The sequence below is a fragment of the Strix uralensis genome, chromosome Z, assembly GCF_047716275.1.
Source record: "Strix uralensis isolate ZFMK-TIS-50842 chromosome Z, bStrUra1, whole genome shotgun sequence".
Taxonomy (NCBI): Eukaryota; Metazoa; Chordata; class Aves; order Strigiformes; family Strigidae; genus Strix; species Strix uralensis.
Window position 1 is genome coordinate 69,148,214 of NC_134012.1, and position 19,222 is coordinate 69,167,435.

Here is a 19,222-nt window from a genome sequence, read left to right on the forward strand (position 1 = left end):
CCGGCATTTGGCCTTATTGAAACTCCTCCAGTTGGCCTGAGCCCATCGCTCCAGCCTGTCCAGGTCTCTCTGCAGAGCCTCCCTACCCTCGAGCAGATCAACACTCCCACCCAACTTGGTGTCATCTGCAAACTTACTGAGGGTGCACTCGATCCCCTCGTCTAGATCATCAAGAAAGATGTTAAACAGGAGTGGCCCCAAAACCGAGCCCTGGGGGACACCACTTGTGACCGGCCGCCAACTGAATTTAAGTCTGTTCACCACAACTCTTTGGGCCCGGCCATCCAGCCAGTTTTTTACCCAGCAGAGTGTGTGCCCATCCAAGCCACTAGCAGCCAGTTTTGCCAGGAGAATGCTGTGGGAAACGGTGTCAAAGGCCTTACTAAAGTCAAGGTAGACAACATCCACAGCCTTTCCCTCATCCAATAAGCAGGTCACCCTGTCATAGAAGGAGATCAGGTTTGTCAAGCAGGACCTGCCTTTCATAAACCCATGCTGACTGGGCCTGATCATCTGGTTGTCCCGCACGTGTTGTGTGATGGTACTCAGGATGAGCCTTAGTCAAAGGAAATATACTGCATTAGGCAGTGTTTGCTTGGAGTGAATTTCAGTGGGAACTGATGAAGGAGATGATGATACTGTACATATATCTGAAAAGAAATACTACTTGTATTGAGAGATCACTCATTCGCAGAACACTTCCATTCTAACAGGAGAGATGACAGTCAAGCGAAACAAGTTATTCTAATAAAGATTTATTGACCTAACACAGTAGTCAATGACAAATGAGTGGACAGAAGACGTGTTGAACCTATGCCTTGAAGCGAGTGAATCAGCTGTCAGCACCCTTTGAAGAAGTGTTTGTGAACTTCAGGAGTATAAGTTGATCGGTTTTGGGCTGGGGAGAAGGACAAAATTTAGAAAAAAGGACATAGTGGTAAAGGTAGGTATGTTTGTAGATTAAAAATGTAAACAGGTTCTGTTGAAAAACAAACCAACCAGCACAACCTCTCACCCCCAAACTGGATTATTGCTTATATCAAATTTTTAACTTGCATGTGTCAGATTGGATTGATACATGTTATAAGAGCATTTTTGACTACAGGTTGTGTATAAAGCAGTCTTCTGTAAAAGTTGCTACACATAGTGATAGTTGGCAGTCTAGATGTGTAGAGATGATCCAGCCATGTTTTAAATTTGTAAAATATGTTTTCTGCCTGTTTTCTGCTCACACTCGTACAACAGTATTTGTTGTAATATTTAAGTACCTGATTGTCAGTTTTGAATGCATGTGCAAGAGAGATACACATGCAGCCTAACATGGAGCGCCACTAAGGAATCAGGACATTCGCTTTGTTTTTCTTCTCATGCCTAGTAGTCCACAAATAATTCCTTCAAAATCAATAGGACACTTTCTGAATAAGCTGGAGCAGAGACAAAAGGCCAAAATCAATATTACACTGACTCGTCTGCGAAGGTTATAGCCTTCATGATCCCCCAGCTGGCCTGAGTAGTAGAGCAAAAAAAGGAATGACATGGTTTTGGTTTATGACAAGTATGTTAGGATTGTTTGTGGAAATGTGAATAGGCATTTTCTGGTTTTATTGTATTTAAGTAATCTGAGATGTTTTTTTATCACTGGATTTTAATTTGTAATTTGATTCTGTTGGTGATTAATAGAGTTTCATTGGGACTATAGTCTGAGGGCATGGGGGTAGAACAAGTGGCACTAAGGTGTAATTTGGCTCCAGGGTTTTATAAAGCATGAGAAGAGAACTGTCTTTTTCCTTAATATATTAAGCTGAGCCTTTAAAGCTGGGGTCTCAAAGAAACATCTTCTTACCTTTAAATACACTTGTTAAGGAAACTTTTAAGGTACAGTAGCTCTGCTACTGTCAGATTTCCTTTACTGTCATGGGTGTTTTTAAAGTTTGCAAATTCCACAAAAATCTTACTGTTTTCTTCGTGGGACTTAACAGATGCAGAATATGGCAGAAACTGGATCCCTTGGCATAACTTGTGTGAGACACTCATGTGAGTTACAAGCACTGGAGTTTCTCAGTGGAGCTTATAATTTCCATTAACCCTGCAGAGGTAGATGTGACATACTTGCATCCCCAGTGAAACAACCCCCTTGGTGGAGGTACCAGGCAAGGTGCCTGGGAGCATTTTGTACACTCTGATGGTGCAGTTTGTGAATCTTCAGTTGAGCTTTGACCAAGGCATTGCTTTCCTTTTTGTTTGTCAAAAGCATTTTGACTAACAGAGCTTGCAAGATATGCTTAGAGACTTAACTCATCCTTAATTTTTCCAAGCCATTCAACAGGCTGTAGAAATAGGTTCTGGTTTTAACCACGTGCTTGCACCAGAAGGGCTTGATTCCCAGAACTGAGAAACTGCTAAACACACAAGTGAAACTGCAGAGTATCCTGACAGAGAGCTATTTGCTTTTATGGAAAATGCAGAGAAATAGCTCATTCAGGTAATGCAGAACTGCCTCCCACCCCAACTCCCAAGCAGCCACATGCGCAAATGCATCCTGTTAGCAAAAATGACAGCAGGTAATAAACTGTTTAAAATTTAACCTTCTCTTATTACATCTGTCTTCCCCATACTCTTCACTACCCTTAATTCTTCTGTAATTATTACTTCTGTAATTCCCCTGACTTCTCAGTTTTGCCAGCTGATTTTCTAAGAAGCTTGAATATCTTTGTGTTGAGAAACTAACCTACCAGCAAGTTAGATCAAGTGCAAACAGGGAAAACAGGTACTAATGGAATTTGCCATCACCTTCACTGTTGACAGAGTCACTACAGTGTCACTATGGTAAGTGGTATCAAAATTCCCAGGGCTACATAGCAGCTGTGCTTTTCTGGAGTTCAGTACAACAATGTATTTGAAATTATGTTATTCTTATGTTGCATATAAGTATTTTGGTTTTGAAGTTCTAGGGAAATGAATAGATTTTGTGAACATGCTTCAGTGTTTTGCTGAATTACAGTTCCAATCTTTAAGCAAAAGCAGAAACAAAAATATATTTTCTACAAAACTGAGTTATTAAATTTACTTATGATGAGATTTACTGAAGGAAGACATCGCAATAAATAGTGATAATTTTACTGATTTATAAACATATTCTGAATCAGAGAAGCTTTTCATTTCTGCTTTTCACCATCTCATAAACGTAGTATATATGTGGTGTTTACCTAAGTTGATTTCTTGAATAATATCTGTGTAATTATTTTTTTTAGTCAGTGAAAAAGTATTTTTAGTATTGTTTTGATTTCAATCTGCCTTACGTATTGGTGGACTTATGTGTTATCATGGCTCACTTGGCAGATTTTCAAGGATGTGAGGGATAAGGTTTGTTGCTAATTTAAAAATTAAGGTGGCTTTCAAGTCATTGGAAAAAAGGAAAAAGGCTAATTTGTGGTCCTACAAGGGCATCTGTGCAAAATCAGGATCATGTACAATAGTCCATTTTATACAGTACAATCAGATTCTTTTAATTTTATAACTTTTCCTAAAACACTGATTATTTTTAATGGGTTTTATCTCAGTAGCAAGGTAAAATGAACCCCAAGAACCATGTGTTTGTGTTTTCCTTAGCAGTTATCAAACCTTGTGTTCTGATGTCCAAAGCACTTTAAAGAGGCTTCTGAAATTTATGGCATATGAAAGGCATATAGCTTCAGTCTTTTATAGGATCTGAAAAACACATTTTCATTGTTCTTCCACTTCACAGATCAAAAGGCTTTTACGAAGTAAAAAAGAAAAATCCCTAAATTAAATTAAAGCTTAGCATTTGGAATAAAGGTCCTTTCTTATGCAGAAAACAAAAAGTAAGAATGAAAAATACGCCACAGGTTGAAAAGCCTAGAGTATAACAAATAAAATCAGATAGAAACAAAAGACTCAAAGAAAATCCAGATTTAATATAAAGTGTGCTCTGGAAAAAAACACTACTATGCATTTCTGTGTGGGATGAAGGTAAGATAAGTCTTTTACTAAAAGGCATTGATATTTTATAATTATTATGAATGATTCTCTAAAGGAAAAAATATTTATTTTTTGATGTGCATGTGCATGTATTTTCATAACATGCTGAGGTGACTAGAACAGCACATATAAAAAAATATATGGCGAATAATCTTATGTTTTTCTTAAATAAGACTTTGAAACTTTTCTAAAGGATGTTTTTATTCTACTTTTCAGAATAGCTGGCTTTGTTTTCTGGCTTTTTTGATTCATCTCTGAAATTTCTTTGCCATGTTCCACATCTATTGTCTTGCAATCCAGGCTGACATACAGATTGATGTCACAAGGGGCTTAATGCATCTTGTTGAATTGTGAACACAATTGAGTATTTATAACTTTCAGAATCAGCAGGAATTTAGTTTCATTTGGTATAAATTCTAGTTGGGAGAATTATTATCTGTTTCCTATTCTGCAGGAATATCCTAAGGGAAACAAATGCTACCAGTTTAGAGCTGCAGCTAACCAAATCATAGTATCAGAGAGTAGTTTCAAGAATACTCTCTAAACTTTCCAATAAAGATGATGTGGATTTAGGTTAGTGACAACATCCATATTTTTGTCACGGTTTTTCTTAGTGAATCAATGAATGTTGTTCTGAACACAAACATGCTCAGAAATGAAGATCATTAAGAGTAGCATCTACATGACCATGACTTTTCATGTCCTTATCAGTGAAGAGTAACTGAGGATCCATAAAGTATTATACAAGTTTAGTTTTGTGTAGACCAGAGGTACATGATGTCTTAATGTAATATATGACGTATTTGACTGTTGTCATGGTATGTGAAATATATTCTTTCCTGTCAAGAAGGACATCAGTCCAGTTTTCTGACAAAATTTTATAATGTGGAGTGTGGTGTACACCATGTCTTTGTAAGCCTTCATACTGTAATTATGGCACTCTCTTTGGGCAAAACAGTAAACACTCAGGTATGCAAAATACAAGACTGTCTAACACATGAATTAGAATTAGATTTCCCTTCTGTTGAGAGTTGAAAGTTAGATGGGCTTCCCTTGTTGGTGGAGAAAAGAAAGGACAAGGAAACTTGTGTGTTTCCTTACTGAGGTTATCAGAAAAAGAGTTGAGGTGAGTGGCTCCTCTCACCTATGAATTTAAATGCAGCCTTCATAAAAAGTTTCTTGATTTTGTTGTGAAATTCTTACTGAGATTCATCAGATTCTACTTACTGGCAGTTAAATATCTAAAGTATTAGTTCCACTAATGTATATTTATCTTAAGTGTGTTTCTTGCTTCTGGAATAGACAGAAGAGTCATTCTTCCCAATGCTAAACTCTGGACAACCTTAGGGCAATTTATGATAACAGATTGTCAGTGGGCTTCTCCTTTGGATAAATCAAAGTTTTCTCAATATTGGCCTATTTTACTTACACTGGCTGTGCTTGGTTGTTAGTGGTGGTTATTCTCTGATAATGCAAGTCACTTGTGGGCCTGCCTAGAAATGTTACTCTTTGCTTATTTATATGCTCTGCTCCAAAAGACTGGAATAGTTTTTAAACAGGGCATGTTACAGTTGGTCTACTTTTAGTGGTAGATGGTGGACATTCTTGTTCCTTGGTGGACCTCATGGCTGTCCCTGCTGGGGATTTGTGGGCTTGTTCTGCAAGTAAAAATATAGAAAGTTGCCTCTGCCCCAGAGAACTTGTAGTTGAAGAAAAGAAAAGAGATTAACAAAGCTGAAAACAAGTAGGAGGTGAGGAAGGAGGCAAACACTGATAAATGACTGTGACAGGTAGTGGTTTTGACACACTTGTCACATCAACTTTTTGTGGACTTGACAGGCAGGAGGAGTTAGAAAGTAGGGGTTTTGAGGAGGACATCATGGAAGTTTTATGGCTTGGGTTATGGAGAACTGTGCCAAGTTGTAGGGGCAACTTGACAAGAAACAGGGAAAATGATAGTCTGAAAACTCAACAAAGGGACTAATGTCACGGGTGATGGAAATGTGGAGGTTGATACTTGGATACTGGATGAGAAATGATAGATGAGGGACAGACTGTAAGGGCCATGAAAGTAACAAGGCAATAGAGATCTGAGAGTCAAAGGAGGGATGCAAAGGAAGGCACAAATATTTAGACTTATCCTTGATGTGACAACCTAGAAAGGAAAAAAGGTCAGCCAAAGATGATGTTGAAGTTATGGGCAACTTCAGTTTGTTTGACATGCTGGGCAAGGAAAATCAACTTTCAATTATAAAGGCTGTTGCTCCTTGAACCTATCTGAAGAAATTATGTTGGAGTCTTGAGGAGACTGAGAGAGAGGAATTCTGCCACTGTTTGCTTATTTTAAATTTGTACTTCACAATATTGCTTTCCAAGTGAGGGAATGTTCACTCTGTTTCTGCTGTCTGTGGTAGGGAATTTTGTTTTCACTTGTTTTAAAAAGCCATAAAAATACATAAGCTTAAAGCTGTGGTAAGAATCTCCTCTTTTTTTGGCAACAGTGGTACATATTTCCAGAAACACACAGCAGGGTGTGTTGCAGAAAAGGTGCAGAATAAAATCTCATTCTATTGTCTTGGTGCTACATATAAGACAGCTACAAAACATGACAGCAAGAGGAGTAAATCTTAGTTTTGCTGTGATCTTCGTTTTCACTTCTCCATTAGCAAAAAAGAAAGACAAAAAGAGAAGAAAGATCTTAAAAAAAGCATTGTAATAAACATTGTCTGACTTGAATATCATGTTATAAAGGAAACTGTAGCATATGTAAAAGATAGTTATAAGTCAGAGTTTCTAAGGAGGTTTTTCTTCTGAAATGTTCTTTGACTTGATTTGATAGTCTTATTTTGTTCTCATTATATGCCATTCTTTAGAGAAGTACAGAACTGTGGGTCATCAAGGTGGGTTTGTCAGGAATAAACTCAGACTCGTTTGCACTTTTTGTTGCCTTTTAATGAAATCAACAAAAAAGAGAGAAAGAAAAATCCCCTTAGAAGTATGTGACCACATTTAGTTAAAAATGTCTTTGTTTATAAGGAGCAAAAAAGGAGTTACCAATTCTTCAGATGTGCTTCAGATTATTATAAAAATTCATACCTTGTGCTATAAAATATCAGGGCTCCTTCCATCCCAATTTGCAAATCACCAGCTGCTCACAGAAACCACGTGCGTAAAACCACATCTAGCCCAGCATAATAATGATGTGCATTAAAGTTATTATGTAGGAAATACAGAACTTTAAATCTTCAAAGATGCTACAAAAAGCCTCAGAATGATAGCAATTGGCATCACAGATTTCACTTTCTTCTTGAAGTTGATTTTTTCACTGCTGAATCCTATGTTTCTAAAGTTGTTGTTTGGCACTCAGTTTCAGCAAGCATCTTTTTATGATGGTAGACCTGTATTGTATTAGAGTTTCATACCATACTTGCTCACTTTAAATGAGCATTTATACAGTGCAGTGCCCTTATTCCCAAAGGCAAACTTTTGCTTTCATTGAGTAGCCTTTTGAGAGAAAAGTTCTCCGTCCTGTATTTGTAGCATTGTGTGATGTGCGCAGCACGTACTGCAGTGACAAAAAAGATACTCCCAGATGAACAGAATATATGAAAATAAAAATGAAACAAGATGTGGCATTAATACCACATTGTTTGTTAAACATGTACTTTGATTAACTTTTTTTCCCCTACAGTGTAAGGTGAAGGCAGAAAGGACCCTGTGAGTCTACCACGAAAGCTGATAGGGAGCAGTGTGGCCAGCTGGTGGTTCTGAGGGTGAATATAACATATGTGAAAAGGGGAAGGAGAACGAGTTTTGTAAGGAAGGTGGTTCATGTAAAACAGAGCAGCATTAGGCCAGTTCTGTATGATCAGTACAGAAAATTAATGCTGCTTTACTGATTGGGTTTTGCATTTGTGCAGGACTCGGACTGTTTCCATTAGTTCTTGGGGCTGAGATGCATCATCCTTGTGTTGAAACCATTCTGAGGATGGGGCTATTGTCTCTATACTTTGCTTCCTTTTCACATATAACCTGGGCTGAGACAGATGATTTACAGCTCCAAATCTGTTCAGAAGCCAGTAGCTGACCCTTTTGCATGTACATGCATGTAGTATTTGCATATGTGCCTGTGACCTTGATGCAGTCAGGACAGTCAGAGCCGCTATTCTGATTAAACTCCAGCTGACAGTCTGTAACCTGACGATAGTCATTAACTCAAAGGCTATCCCATTCCACAGATTAACAGCTGTGTGACTTCCAGCCCAGCTTTCTTAGTGTCTGAATACTAGGAAGCAGCAGAAAATGTCTGATGTAATAGTTGGTAAATTTAGCCTCAAACACTAATTAAAAATAAATCAAACTCACTACAGGAAACATTTCTACCCTTTGCCCTCTGCTTTTTTTTAATAGTAAACTGAGCATCAGTTTCTGAAAAATTGCTTTACTTTCCTATGGGGAACATTGTTGATTATCAGTCAGCAGACACAGAGGTAAAATATGTGATTTATCCGTCTCATTCAAAATTATTATTTATTCCCATTAGTCCTGCAAACTTCTCCACAGTTCTGTCCATAACGTAGAGATAGATGACAAATGGTGACAGACCTTGCGTAAAGGACTATCGTGCAGTCGTACATGGGCCACCATTGTCCTGGTGGAATGCCTCACTGCTGTGCTGTATTGAAAAATTGCATAGTCAATATTTGTTACCCACCTGGCCGTTGTCAGGAGAATGGTTATGAGACTGGAAATCTTATTAGCAGCTCTATGTTGCTTTTTATTTTAATGATTTCCTGCAGACGTAATAAGAAGATCACACCAGGAAACTAATAAATTATTATGTGCTGTGTGGTACATGCTCTTACAATAAGTAGTCAAGAAAGGCTCAAGTTCACAGACACAGCAAATTCACTTCGGACATCAGCAAATCTCCAGAAGACAGCAAGGCACATCCCAGGGAGGCAGACTGGGGATGGGATTGTAGAAAGAGCAGAGGGAGGACAAGGCCTCCGCTGCTTCACAAGTGAAGTGGTTTCTATGGTGCCTTGGTGCTGGATGTGCTGGCAGATGCATGGTAAGTAGATGTTTCTGGTCTGTGTGACTCTGAGACTCATTACGCTGGGTTCTCAAGCAGCTACATGAATGTTGTTGCACTGCACGAAATATCTCATTTCCAGCTATTAGTGAAAAAACACAAGCTGACACTTAGCAACCAAGAAATCTTCTCTTGCCTGTCATGTCTTTATATCTAGAGTGTGTTCAGGCCACATTCATCCTGGACTGAGCTCTACACTGGAACAGTTCTGGTCTGGTGATCAGTCTGAATTCTTCTGCTTATCAGACATGCCAGGACAGGGTTTTCTTTGTTTGGGTTTTTTGTTTGGTTGGTTGTGGTTTTTTTAATTTTTTAGTTATACTGTGAGGAATGGCTGAAGTTGAAATTGTTTTGTCTGGGAGCAGGAGGAAGACTGTTGTCTGAAACCAGACTAATGTTTTAAGGAAAAAAAAATGTAGGGGTGTCTGCTGAATCATGACAGAACATATGGCTGTCTCAGACCTCTCACCACCCATTCATATATTTATATATATCCCAAAGTAGCTGGTTTGCTGACAGCAATTTGAGGACTGGTTAAGCATGAGGATTACACTTTCTGTTCCATGCAAACATGTTGAAAATAAACATATAGCAGTTCTGAATGAATGTGGGTTATCATGGGGAAATGCAACCTGTGAGGTGCTGTGTGCTGTAGACAGCAGTGCATTGTAGTGTAGTCAGAACAAGACCCACACATCTTCAAAGAGAGAGACCAATAACAAGATGAACAGTTGTTCTGTCAGTTTGACAGTATTGCTGGGTGTTTATAATATATACAATGCTTTCTGTCTCTCTGTATTTTATTGTCTGTAGGTGCTCACAATATCTCCATTATGGATGCATGTTCTAGTGACCTCTCTTGGAAAAAAAGTAATTTTAAGGAGTAGATTCTTTAAAAGACCTTAATCCCCTTTTATTTGTGTAGCTTGAGTGAACAGCTCCTCTGGCTGAATAATTCCTACCCTGAGGAGGATTCCTGAATTACTTGGCATTAGTCTAGGAAAGTGTGCCTGTTCTCTGCCTGGCTTTTTTGCCCCGGGAAAAGATGGGGAGGACAATGGTTGTCAGTCTCCCAAGAGGAGAGCCCAGGCTTCCAGTTGCTGCAATTGAGGTTTTCCCATTGTACTGCTGTTATCAACAGAACATAAAAATAACATCACATCACTTGACCATATGATTATGACATTCCTTTTGAACTCTAGGTGACCTTAATCTTCTAGCTTTTTACAGAACTCCCATGTTTCTCTCTTAAGAATTTCTTCCTTAACATTAAGGTTTTTCTTTTGATACTGAAATAACCTCTGAGTGGTTTTCTTACAGGATTTTAATGGACTGCACTGGGGCAGACAAGAAAAGATGCATTTGAATGATTGTGAGGACACGTTGGATAACCAAATTTGTAACATCCCGATGAAATTCAACCATATAGTTGTTAATTTCTATTTCTTGCTGAAACACTTCTTGTGCTTTCTTTTGTCCTATTGGTATATTACAGGATTGAAAAGGGAATATTTGCAGTTATCTAGACAAGTAGGAACTTCTGGATTTGAAAAAAATCATAATCTTATGTTGAGTGAGCTTTGCAACTTCCTTGTAGGATTCAGACAGTTGTTTATGGATTTAGACTACATTTTTTTTACTTTTTTTAAGTTAGCAAGACCTGTGTAAATGGAAGCTCACTGCAATCATGATTTATTTGACAGCAGAGAGTCATAATGAAGAGTTCTGACAATGAAGACACTAGAACTTGCATTTACTTCACAGCTTCACATTTTAAAGTGTTTGCTTTTATGCTTAAGAAGTTAATTTGTGTTCATAAATTAGGTTCTGTCTGCCTGCCAAGATCCTTGAGGACCAAGGAGAACTGAGGATGTACTACATAACTATTTCCATTTTATAACTTTTTTTTTCTTACAGTTGACTCATAGTATCTTCAGTGCTGTAACATGAGCTATTATAAAACTGCTGTAAATTTTTCCTTCTACCCCTTCAGCTTGTGACAGTGACCACTGGGGGCCTCACTGCAGCAGCCGCTGCCAGTGCAAAAATGGAGCCTTGTGCAACCCCATCACTGGAGCCTGCCACTGTGCATCAGGTTTCAAAGGTTGGCGCTGTGAGGAGCACTGCGATCAAGGGACATATGGAAACGATTGCCATCAAAAATGCCAGTGTCAAAATGGAGCCACCTGCGACCACGTGACTGGAGAGTGCACATGTCCTCCTGGATACACTGGTGCCTTGTAAGCAGTGGGTATATTATTTATGGGGGAGAGATACAAGTTTTACGTAGCGCTAACAAGAGAAATTAAGTTTAGATTAACTTTTAACACTGTGCTATTGTTCTGGCTGCTATATAATGCAGGGAGGCAAGGCTGATGGCTAAGAAGCAGCCGGGCAAACCATGTTGCAGTGCACATTCAGGTGTGTAGCCAAGAAAAATCCCTCTTGGTGTGGACTGCTAGGTAAAAGCCACAAAAAGTGTCAACTGGAGCTTCTTCATGAACATCATGCTAACGGTTTGGCTACAAGTTTGAAAAATTGCATTGAAACATGGGAGTTACTTGGCTTTGTCATTCCAGAATAGTTTGAGCTTTTGTCAGTAACCACGAATGAGCACCAACCAGTGTAGAAAGAAATATCTTTAAGAAGAAATAATTCATAGATTGCTAGGTCTGTTTCCTCAGATTTGTTGCATGGATGCTATACAATACTCAGTGTGCATCTCTTTATGTTGGACTGCTTTTTGTTTCATACTTTTGGCCAGAAAAGTTAATGATAGCATTAAAAATAAAGAGGTGGCTGGAGACTGGAGCGTGTGCTGAAGTAACAGTTGTCTCTGTTGTACACCACCACTTCCCCAGCTGCGAGGACCTCTGTCCCCCTGGGAAGCATGGGCCGCAGTGCGAGGAGAGGTGCCCGTGCCAGAATGGAGGCGTCTGTCACCATGTCACCGGGGAGTGTGCCTGCCCATCAGGATGGATGGTAAAAGCACTTTCTGAAATAGACACAATGCCATATTTGTAGATTTTGGGCAGCATCAGAAAAGGGTAGTGAATGAGGATAGCAAATGCACTCTGTCTGTAGCCAGAACCAATGGGAAATGTATTTTAGCATAAGGGACTGGAATAAAATACTTGCAAAACCATCTGTTACTGAAAATCCTCCAGTTCTGCACTGCCTTTTTAACCATATCAGATTCTGGGAAGCAAAAGACATGAATTGTACTATGAAAAGGCAGCATCCTTTAGATCTTGTCTGGAAGTCATTAATTTCTAGATATAATTTAATGTTGTAGGGAGGTGACACCATTACATATTTTAGCAGTGGGTTTTGTGCCTGTTTTCATATGTGTAGTATGCATGGCAAAAACCCCAAACCTTTAGATACTGTGTTAAACTTGGTGATGGAAATGGGACATCAGAATGGTGACATTATCTTTAGACTTTCTACCTGTTTATCAGGGGGTAGGGAAAGAATTGACCTCGGAGCTGCAAGTAGCTTCCCCTACTAACAGGCTGCCAACTCTGAGTTGGCAAATAATGGAGTTGGAAAATGATCAAAAGGCTGGAAGGTTATCAAAGCCCAAATAATTTCTTTAAATACATTTGTAGATACTATTTATCAGTAATATTTGTTAATAATGTTTTCTATTTAAATGTCAATTTTGGGTAAAAATCCACATTTACTGAACTTTTAATTATCTCATGATAATTGAGATATTCTGTTGAGATAACCTGTGGAAGAGGTCAGTTTTGCACTAACTAGAGAACATAGCTATAAATGATTATCTCTGTTTGTGTGTTTGAATAGCACCACTCACCTGACTACCTAACTTGGATTATGGCCATTTTTAATCTTTATTGTAATTCATGTTAGAAGAATGAAATAATTGGTCATAGAATAGAATACAAATGTTTACATAAATTCTTGACTCACTTTACCTGCCTAAATACAGCTAATGAAAAATGAGATAGCATATGAAGCAGTGACAGAAATTTTATACTAGTGTGTGTCTTCACTAATAAATCAGTGTTCAGCCCTTTGACTAATTTTCCATTCCAAGTAATTATTTAAGCATAAGTCTTTGTTAGTTTTAGATTTTTCAATTCTGTGAAACACAATTTTGTCAGTATAACTTTTTCTGCTTTTCATGTAAGGAAGGTTTAAAGTAGCCAGGTATAAATTCTGCAGTATCTTATGTTAACTGAAATACCTGCAGTTCTCTTACCTGATGAAATGCCTGTAATTATGCTTTTCTTCAAATGACTTCTTAAAAGTCTTAAGATCTGATGCTTCCCTCACTACACAGGTGTAACTAATTCCAAGGATGTAAATAGAACTACAGAAATTCAAAACCTGTTGAAGGGAAGCAGATATCCTACCTAAGCTTTTAAGATACGCTGCTTTCAGTGAAATTACAAGCAGCTCTTTCTCTTCATCAGAAAAAACCACGTTATCATAAAGTAGTATAATTGGGGCATTACAGCAATTACTGATTTCTACACCACTACTCACTGAAGGGCATTTCCGGATGTCTTGATATATGCTACTCCTGATAAATAAATTGTGAAGAGCTTGACATCAATTAGTCTAAGTGTTTTCACTGTTGCTTAGAGATAGTGTTTTTCATTAGCTTTGGCTTCCAAAATGGAAATCCTAGAAGATTATTCCTCCAGTGCTGAAACAAACTCCATGTTTAAAGCTGGAGAAGCGTCTGTTATTTCCAAGATCAGCCCTAGACAAGTGACACAAGATCTCCTTGATCTTCCTTCATTACAAAGCTTTCTTCCTTGTCCGTTCAAGCTGTAATCCCAAATCTAATATTAAGATGTTTTTTTCTGCACACGCAGGGCATGGTCTGTGGTCAGCCTTGTCCTGAGGGTCGTTATGGGAAAAACTGTTCCCAGGAGTGCCAGTGCCACAATGGAGGGACCTGTGACTCAGCGACAGGTCAATGCCATTGCAGCCCAGGTTACACAGGAGAACGGTAAGGAAAACTTACTTTACCAGACTGCTGAACCTGCAAGTGGTCCGTTATGAGAGAAAAAGTTAGGAAACTGGTAAAAAGCAGAATGAAAATATCTGTGATACAGTTAAAAGAGTCTTATGAAATGTTTGCCGTGCCACCCACCTGTTGCTGAGTCACAAGTTAAAAGTGCTTATGTGATTACCCTTCTCTGAGGAACTGCTTGGTTTCAGGATTTTCCTGCTGTGGCCGGTGCTCTGGCAGTGTCTTGTGCATCTTCACTTGAGTGGCTTGCAGAATGACGCAGTTTGGGGTATGGTGAAGGGGTGAGGAGGGAAGCTCTTGGTTTTGTGCAGATGTTTGGCAGTCATAGTAGCAAGGGAGGCTCATTCAGTTCCTCTTCAAAGTGAGCAAGCTGGAGAGTTGTCTTCTAAAGTATTTCGTTCAAATGAAGTGAAACTTCTTTATTTTCTGACTTGATTGTTAAAAAATCACCTTTGGTAGATTGAAAAGATAATATAGCAAGACATTATTTTTGAAGGCAGTGGAAAGTGTGGAAAGAAGTGGTTTTCTGTGTATATTTTAAACAGCACACAACTTATCTGCTGAAGTCAGCAGCAGCTTAATCACTGGGGTCAGTCCAGGGGTTCTCTGTCAGCAGTAGAAGGCATTATAACCATATGCCCTTCCCACGCAAGTGTTCACAGGAAATGTGGAGAGATGTGCCAGACATAAGGGGCAAAAAAAACTCATGAAGAAGAGAAACAACTAGTCCAGAGCCGTTTGGATGCCAAATTTAAATTTGTGTCTGTGAAGAAACAGTGCAGAAGGTGGTAGATGCATTTAAAGAGACACATACAAGTCAGCAGGAAAATCAAAGCAATATCCATATGAGAGTCTATGCACTGCACCACACTGGTGTTTCTAAAAGCAATGAAATTTGTCTTGGAATTTAAATCTGACTTTAATTTGAAATGCTTTACAGGCTGCAGCATTTTGGTTGTGTTTGAAAGTCTGAACTCCCTCTTTTCCTGCAAAACAGGCTGTATTTCCAATTCTTTTGTTTTTGAAGATACTCCAAGGGCAGGAGTGGATCAGAAGCAAGGTTGTAGACCTGGTTCTTATTTCATGTCAGTGAACTGGCAAGGTAGAGAAGCATTACCAGAAATGTGTGGGCATTTGCTGAGATAGCACATGAATACCAACAGCAAAAAGGACAGTTTTTAAAAGTGCTAAGCTATTCTCCACTTCTGTGTGTAACTTAACAGTATTTGTCTAATATTTTGGTGTGGTGGTGACTCCTGGAACTTGGTCATACTGCAAGAAAAAGAGGAATCCTAGAGCATGTAAGTTTCTAGGTCATCTGAGTTAACACAAGGGAATCTACTTTAAACTACCTTTATAATTCTTCTGCCTAATACTTTCTGATTGATTCCTGTCCTCACCATGAAGTGGAATAGGGTCTTTCAGAAGCTGATGAAGATGCAATTTAAAAAAAAAATGGCAAGGTTAAATTTTGTCTAATTTGGCTGGGATTACTGATTGAAATTTGGACAAGATTAATTCTCAGTTTTATTTGTATAACTTCATTAGCAAACATTTAAACAGGGTTACTAGCTCTATTACTATGCTACACGTCTGAAGGAAAGGGGATTTTGTTACTGTCTTCAGTCGGGGCAGAGTTACAGATACCGTGAAACTTCTGGATAACAGTGTCAGATTGAGGCAAATACTGCAGAAGCATGAAATGAACATGTATACCCATTTTACCTCAGTCAGAGGGCTCTGCTAAATTCTATTACATTTTGCAGTGCCTTGTATCATGTGTCTTTGAAATTCTCCTGTAATAAACCACCAATCATACAAAAAAACCCCACAAACAAACAAAAAAAAGGCAAGCATATAAGAAAAATGGAAAGACACCACCAAGGAAATTCTTTCATAGGACTGGGGAACTGAGCAGGTTATAAGCTGATAAAACCATTAATAATGAGCCGTATTATCAAGTCATATTTTTGTACAATCTGTAACTTGGTAAATCTCATAGGTCCCCAAATTGTGGAAGATACTATGTGCCTGATACCACCTGTTGAGTTCATAGCATACCTCAGGTCTTCAGTGCCAGCATGTTCTGGCCCTAAAGCTTTGGGATTTAGCTGTTTTGTCTTTTTGTCTGTGTCAACATAATTCAGAGTTTATAGGATGCTTATACTGAAAAATGTGGGGATTTCCCTGACACATAAGCTATGAAATGTTGTCATCCTTGGCTCTGAGGCATGAACCTGTTGAGCTGAGGGGTCTGCTTTCATACATACAATCAAATATTTTAAGTGCACTTAGTGCTGGAGCCTTTAGTAGTGCTGGAGTAGTACTGCCATTCTGAATTTTAACAATTCATTTGTAAACCACAGAGAAATTAGAGCTGAAAACATCAAACTCATATTGTAACTCTTAAATACATCACCAAATGAAATTGCTATCTGGAAACTCATTAGTAAATGAGTTGCAAGTTTTAGAAGCAGAATACTGAAAGTTGTCTTTTAGTAGTCAGGCTGGACAGCTAAACATACAGTCTGATCTTTAGGTTAAATAACATCTTTCATATGTAAAACATTAGGGAAATAAGACTGTTACATAAAGTAGCTATCTTCTAAAAGCTCTGTGAATGAAAGAGGAAAAGTTTGGTGAAGAAGTGTCTTTATTAGGATATATTTCCTTAAGGAGCAACAAAAATCATTGCTACTCTCCCATATGGGTTAAAGTCAAGTCTTATTAATTTTCACTTTCATCTCTTAGAAAAGTCAGATGAGAAGAAGGGGTTTAGGTTCCTGAAGATTTTTCTATGTGATCCTATGAATTTTTGAAGACAAAAATCAACAAAAAAATAGGTTTAGAGCAAAGTTCTGAAAAGAAAGGTTCTGGAAACATCACGTGTTTGGAAACACATTTAGAAAATATTCTTGTCAGAGACTGCTGAGTGTGATTGCCAGGGAACTTCCTGACATGAGCATCTGCAGGGGCGTGGGTGTCTGCTGGCTATCCACACTGTTGCTAAGTGGGGAATCTAGATCACTTTACAAAGTTACAGATGGATGGCTTTTGAAACAAAATACTTGGAAAATTTATTCCTTCATACTACAGGTCTGATTTAAGAGTGTTCAGTTTTGTTCTGCTTCCTGAATGCGAAGTGCAAGGGTCTGTGTATGTACGTTGACTTGCTGGAGAGAAGGGACACCTTTTCCAAAGGAATTTGCAGAGCCAGTGTTTCTAAGCCTGTCCAGCTGAGCAGCAGAAGTAACCAGAGAGACAGGCCCTTTTAAATATAAAGTTATATACATTTCTGCTCTACTTAAGAGGCATTTTAGACCAGTATAAGAGATTCCTCATAAACCATATTTCCCTTAAATGTCCAAAAGCTGTAGTTTATGGGAAATAAAACTAATTTTTGTTTGTTTGTTTTTCTCACAGATGCCAAGATGAGTGTCCAGTGGGGACTTATGGAGTGCAGTGTGCTGAGACCTGCAAGTGTATGAATAGGGGGAAATGTTACCATATTAGTGGTGCCTGTCTCTGTGAACCAGGATACACTGGAGAGCACTGTGAAACAAGGCTTTGCCCTGAGGGAATTTATGGTCTCAAGTGTGATAAAAAGTGTCCCTGCCACATGCCCAATACCTGGAGGTAGGCTTTACACCCTTTAGCCTGTTTTCTTTTTCTGTATAGAACATAGAAATCTGAATATAATCTGATAATAAATATTTCCTGATTTTTCTAGTACTTTCATGCAAACTGAAGAAGCTAAAGACTTGTAAGGGTATTTGGTATTGTGTAACCATATCAAGAAAGAAAATACCAACCCGAAAGAGCTTCTGAATTTTAGTGCTTGCAACTATATTTGATCTTAATATTCACCACTGTACTTGGCTTCTGACCCATGAAATAAATGTTAAGATAAAGTGTGACCTTCGTCTGTATTTACCACATGAATAAATCATTATATTGTTCAGCATATACAGTCAGTATACATCACACATCCCTCACATATTCTGGTGTACTGTAGATGAGAACTGTATTGACAAATAAAAAAATTTCTGAAGCCTTGCCAGCTGTAAATCTAGGTTTCAAAAATACATTTTTTTTGTCATTTAAATGATTTTTCTAGAAGGCAAGTAAAAGCTGATCCCTGGAAATCAAGTGAAAATAGTTTCCAATTGGCTTACCTTTTACCATGTCTCCTTATTCAGGCGGTAATGAATCTTATTTTTTGAGTTTTGTGTGTCTTTGTGGATTTTGCAGTGTTTCAGCATATTGTTATGAAAATCTAAAAACTAGCTATTTGGAGACAAACTTTCAGATGTGAGGGAGGAATGTCAGATGTCAGTTGAGGCAAGCCAATGTATTTATAGAACAATTCTGGACAGCTTTCTCTTGTTACAAAACACAGTTCTTCTGATGAAATACTTTGGTCATTGTGCATTCACTTACACGTTCAGTTACACTTAATTGAATTACTAATCACAGTACCTTAGGTAAGGTTTGTGAGCATAATCTAAATTTTTGCTGTTGAAAATAGCTGTGAAAGAAATTTGCAGAAAGTGTTGACTGTTGTGTAGAATGCTGCGATGTGTTGTATATAAGATACACTTTTCCTTGTAGATAAAACAAAAGCCTTTAGTCAGAATTTAGCAGTGATGTTAAAGCACTCAAGCACATATGTGGAAATACCTATTGTTAGGCCTCTATGAAAAATTACTTTGTGGATTGTCTGAGTTGTTCAACATAACTTTCATTGACAAACCCTGTGACAGCAAACTGAATTCTTTTCCCTTTCCATTCATATGCTTTTATAGTTGTCTGCTTGCACTTCTGTTTATGCCATTTACTTGAAATGCCTTTTGAAAAAATGCAGAGTTTTTGACATAAAAATCAAGCAATTCATTCTTTGTGCAATGTGTTCAAGAATAAATGGCACAATAATGCTGACCTATCTGTCTCTCAAATTATGCTAGTAGACCAAATACTATTGTATTATGAATTATGGCTTTTCTGAAAAATCTGTCTGCAGACTGTTGCGGCAGCCTTTTTTGACAGGAACGCATTACAGTGTATAGTATTTCTGATATTACAGGGATTACTTCTGGTTCATGTTCAACACAGCTGTT

At 38.2% G+C, this 19,222-nt stretch overlaps 1 protein-coding gene across 1 annotated transcript in view; it reads left to right on the top strand.

The window, feature by feature from the left end:
- The window catches only part of MEGF10 (multiple EGF like domains 10), a 108,159-nt gene that overhangs the window by 46,528 nt on the left and 42,409 nt on the right, over positions 1–19,222 (top strand). Inside the window, exons 6-9 of the mRNA XM_074856295.1 lie at positions 11,088–11,334; positions 11,956–12,076; positions 13,945–14,081; positions 17,529–17,741. Coding sequence (XP_074712396.1) covers positions 11,088–11,334; positions 11,956–12,076; positions 13,945–14,081; positions 17,529–17,741 — 718 coding nt within the window. The remainder of the gene's footprint in view (positions 1–11,087; positions 11,335–11,955; positions 12,077–13,944; positions 14,082–17,528; positions 17,742–19,222) is intronic.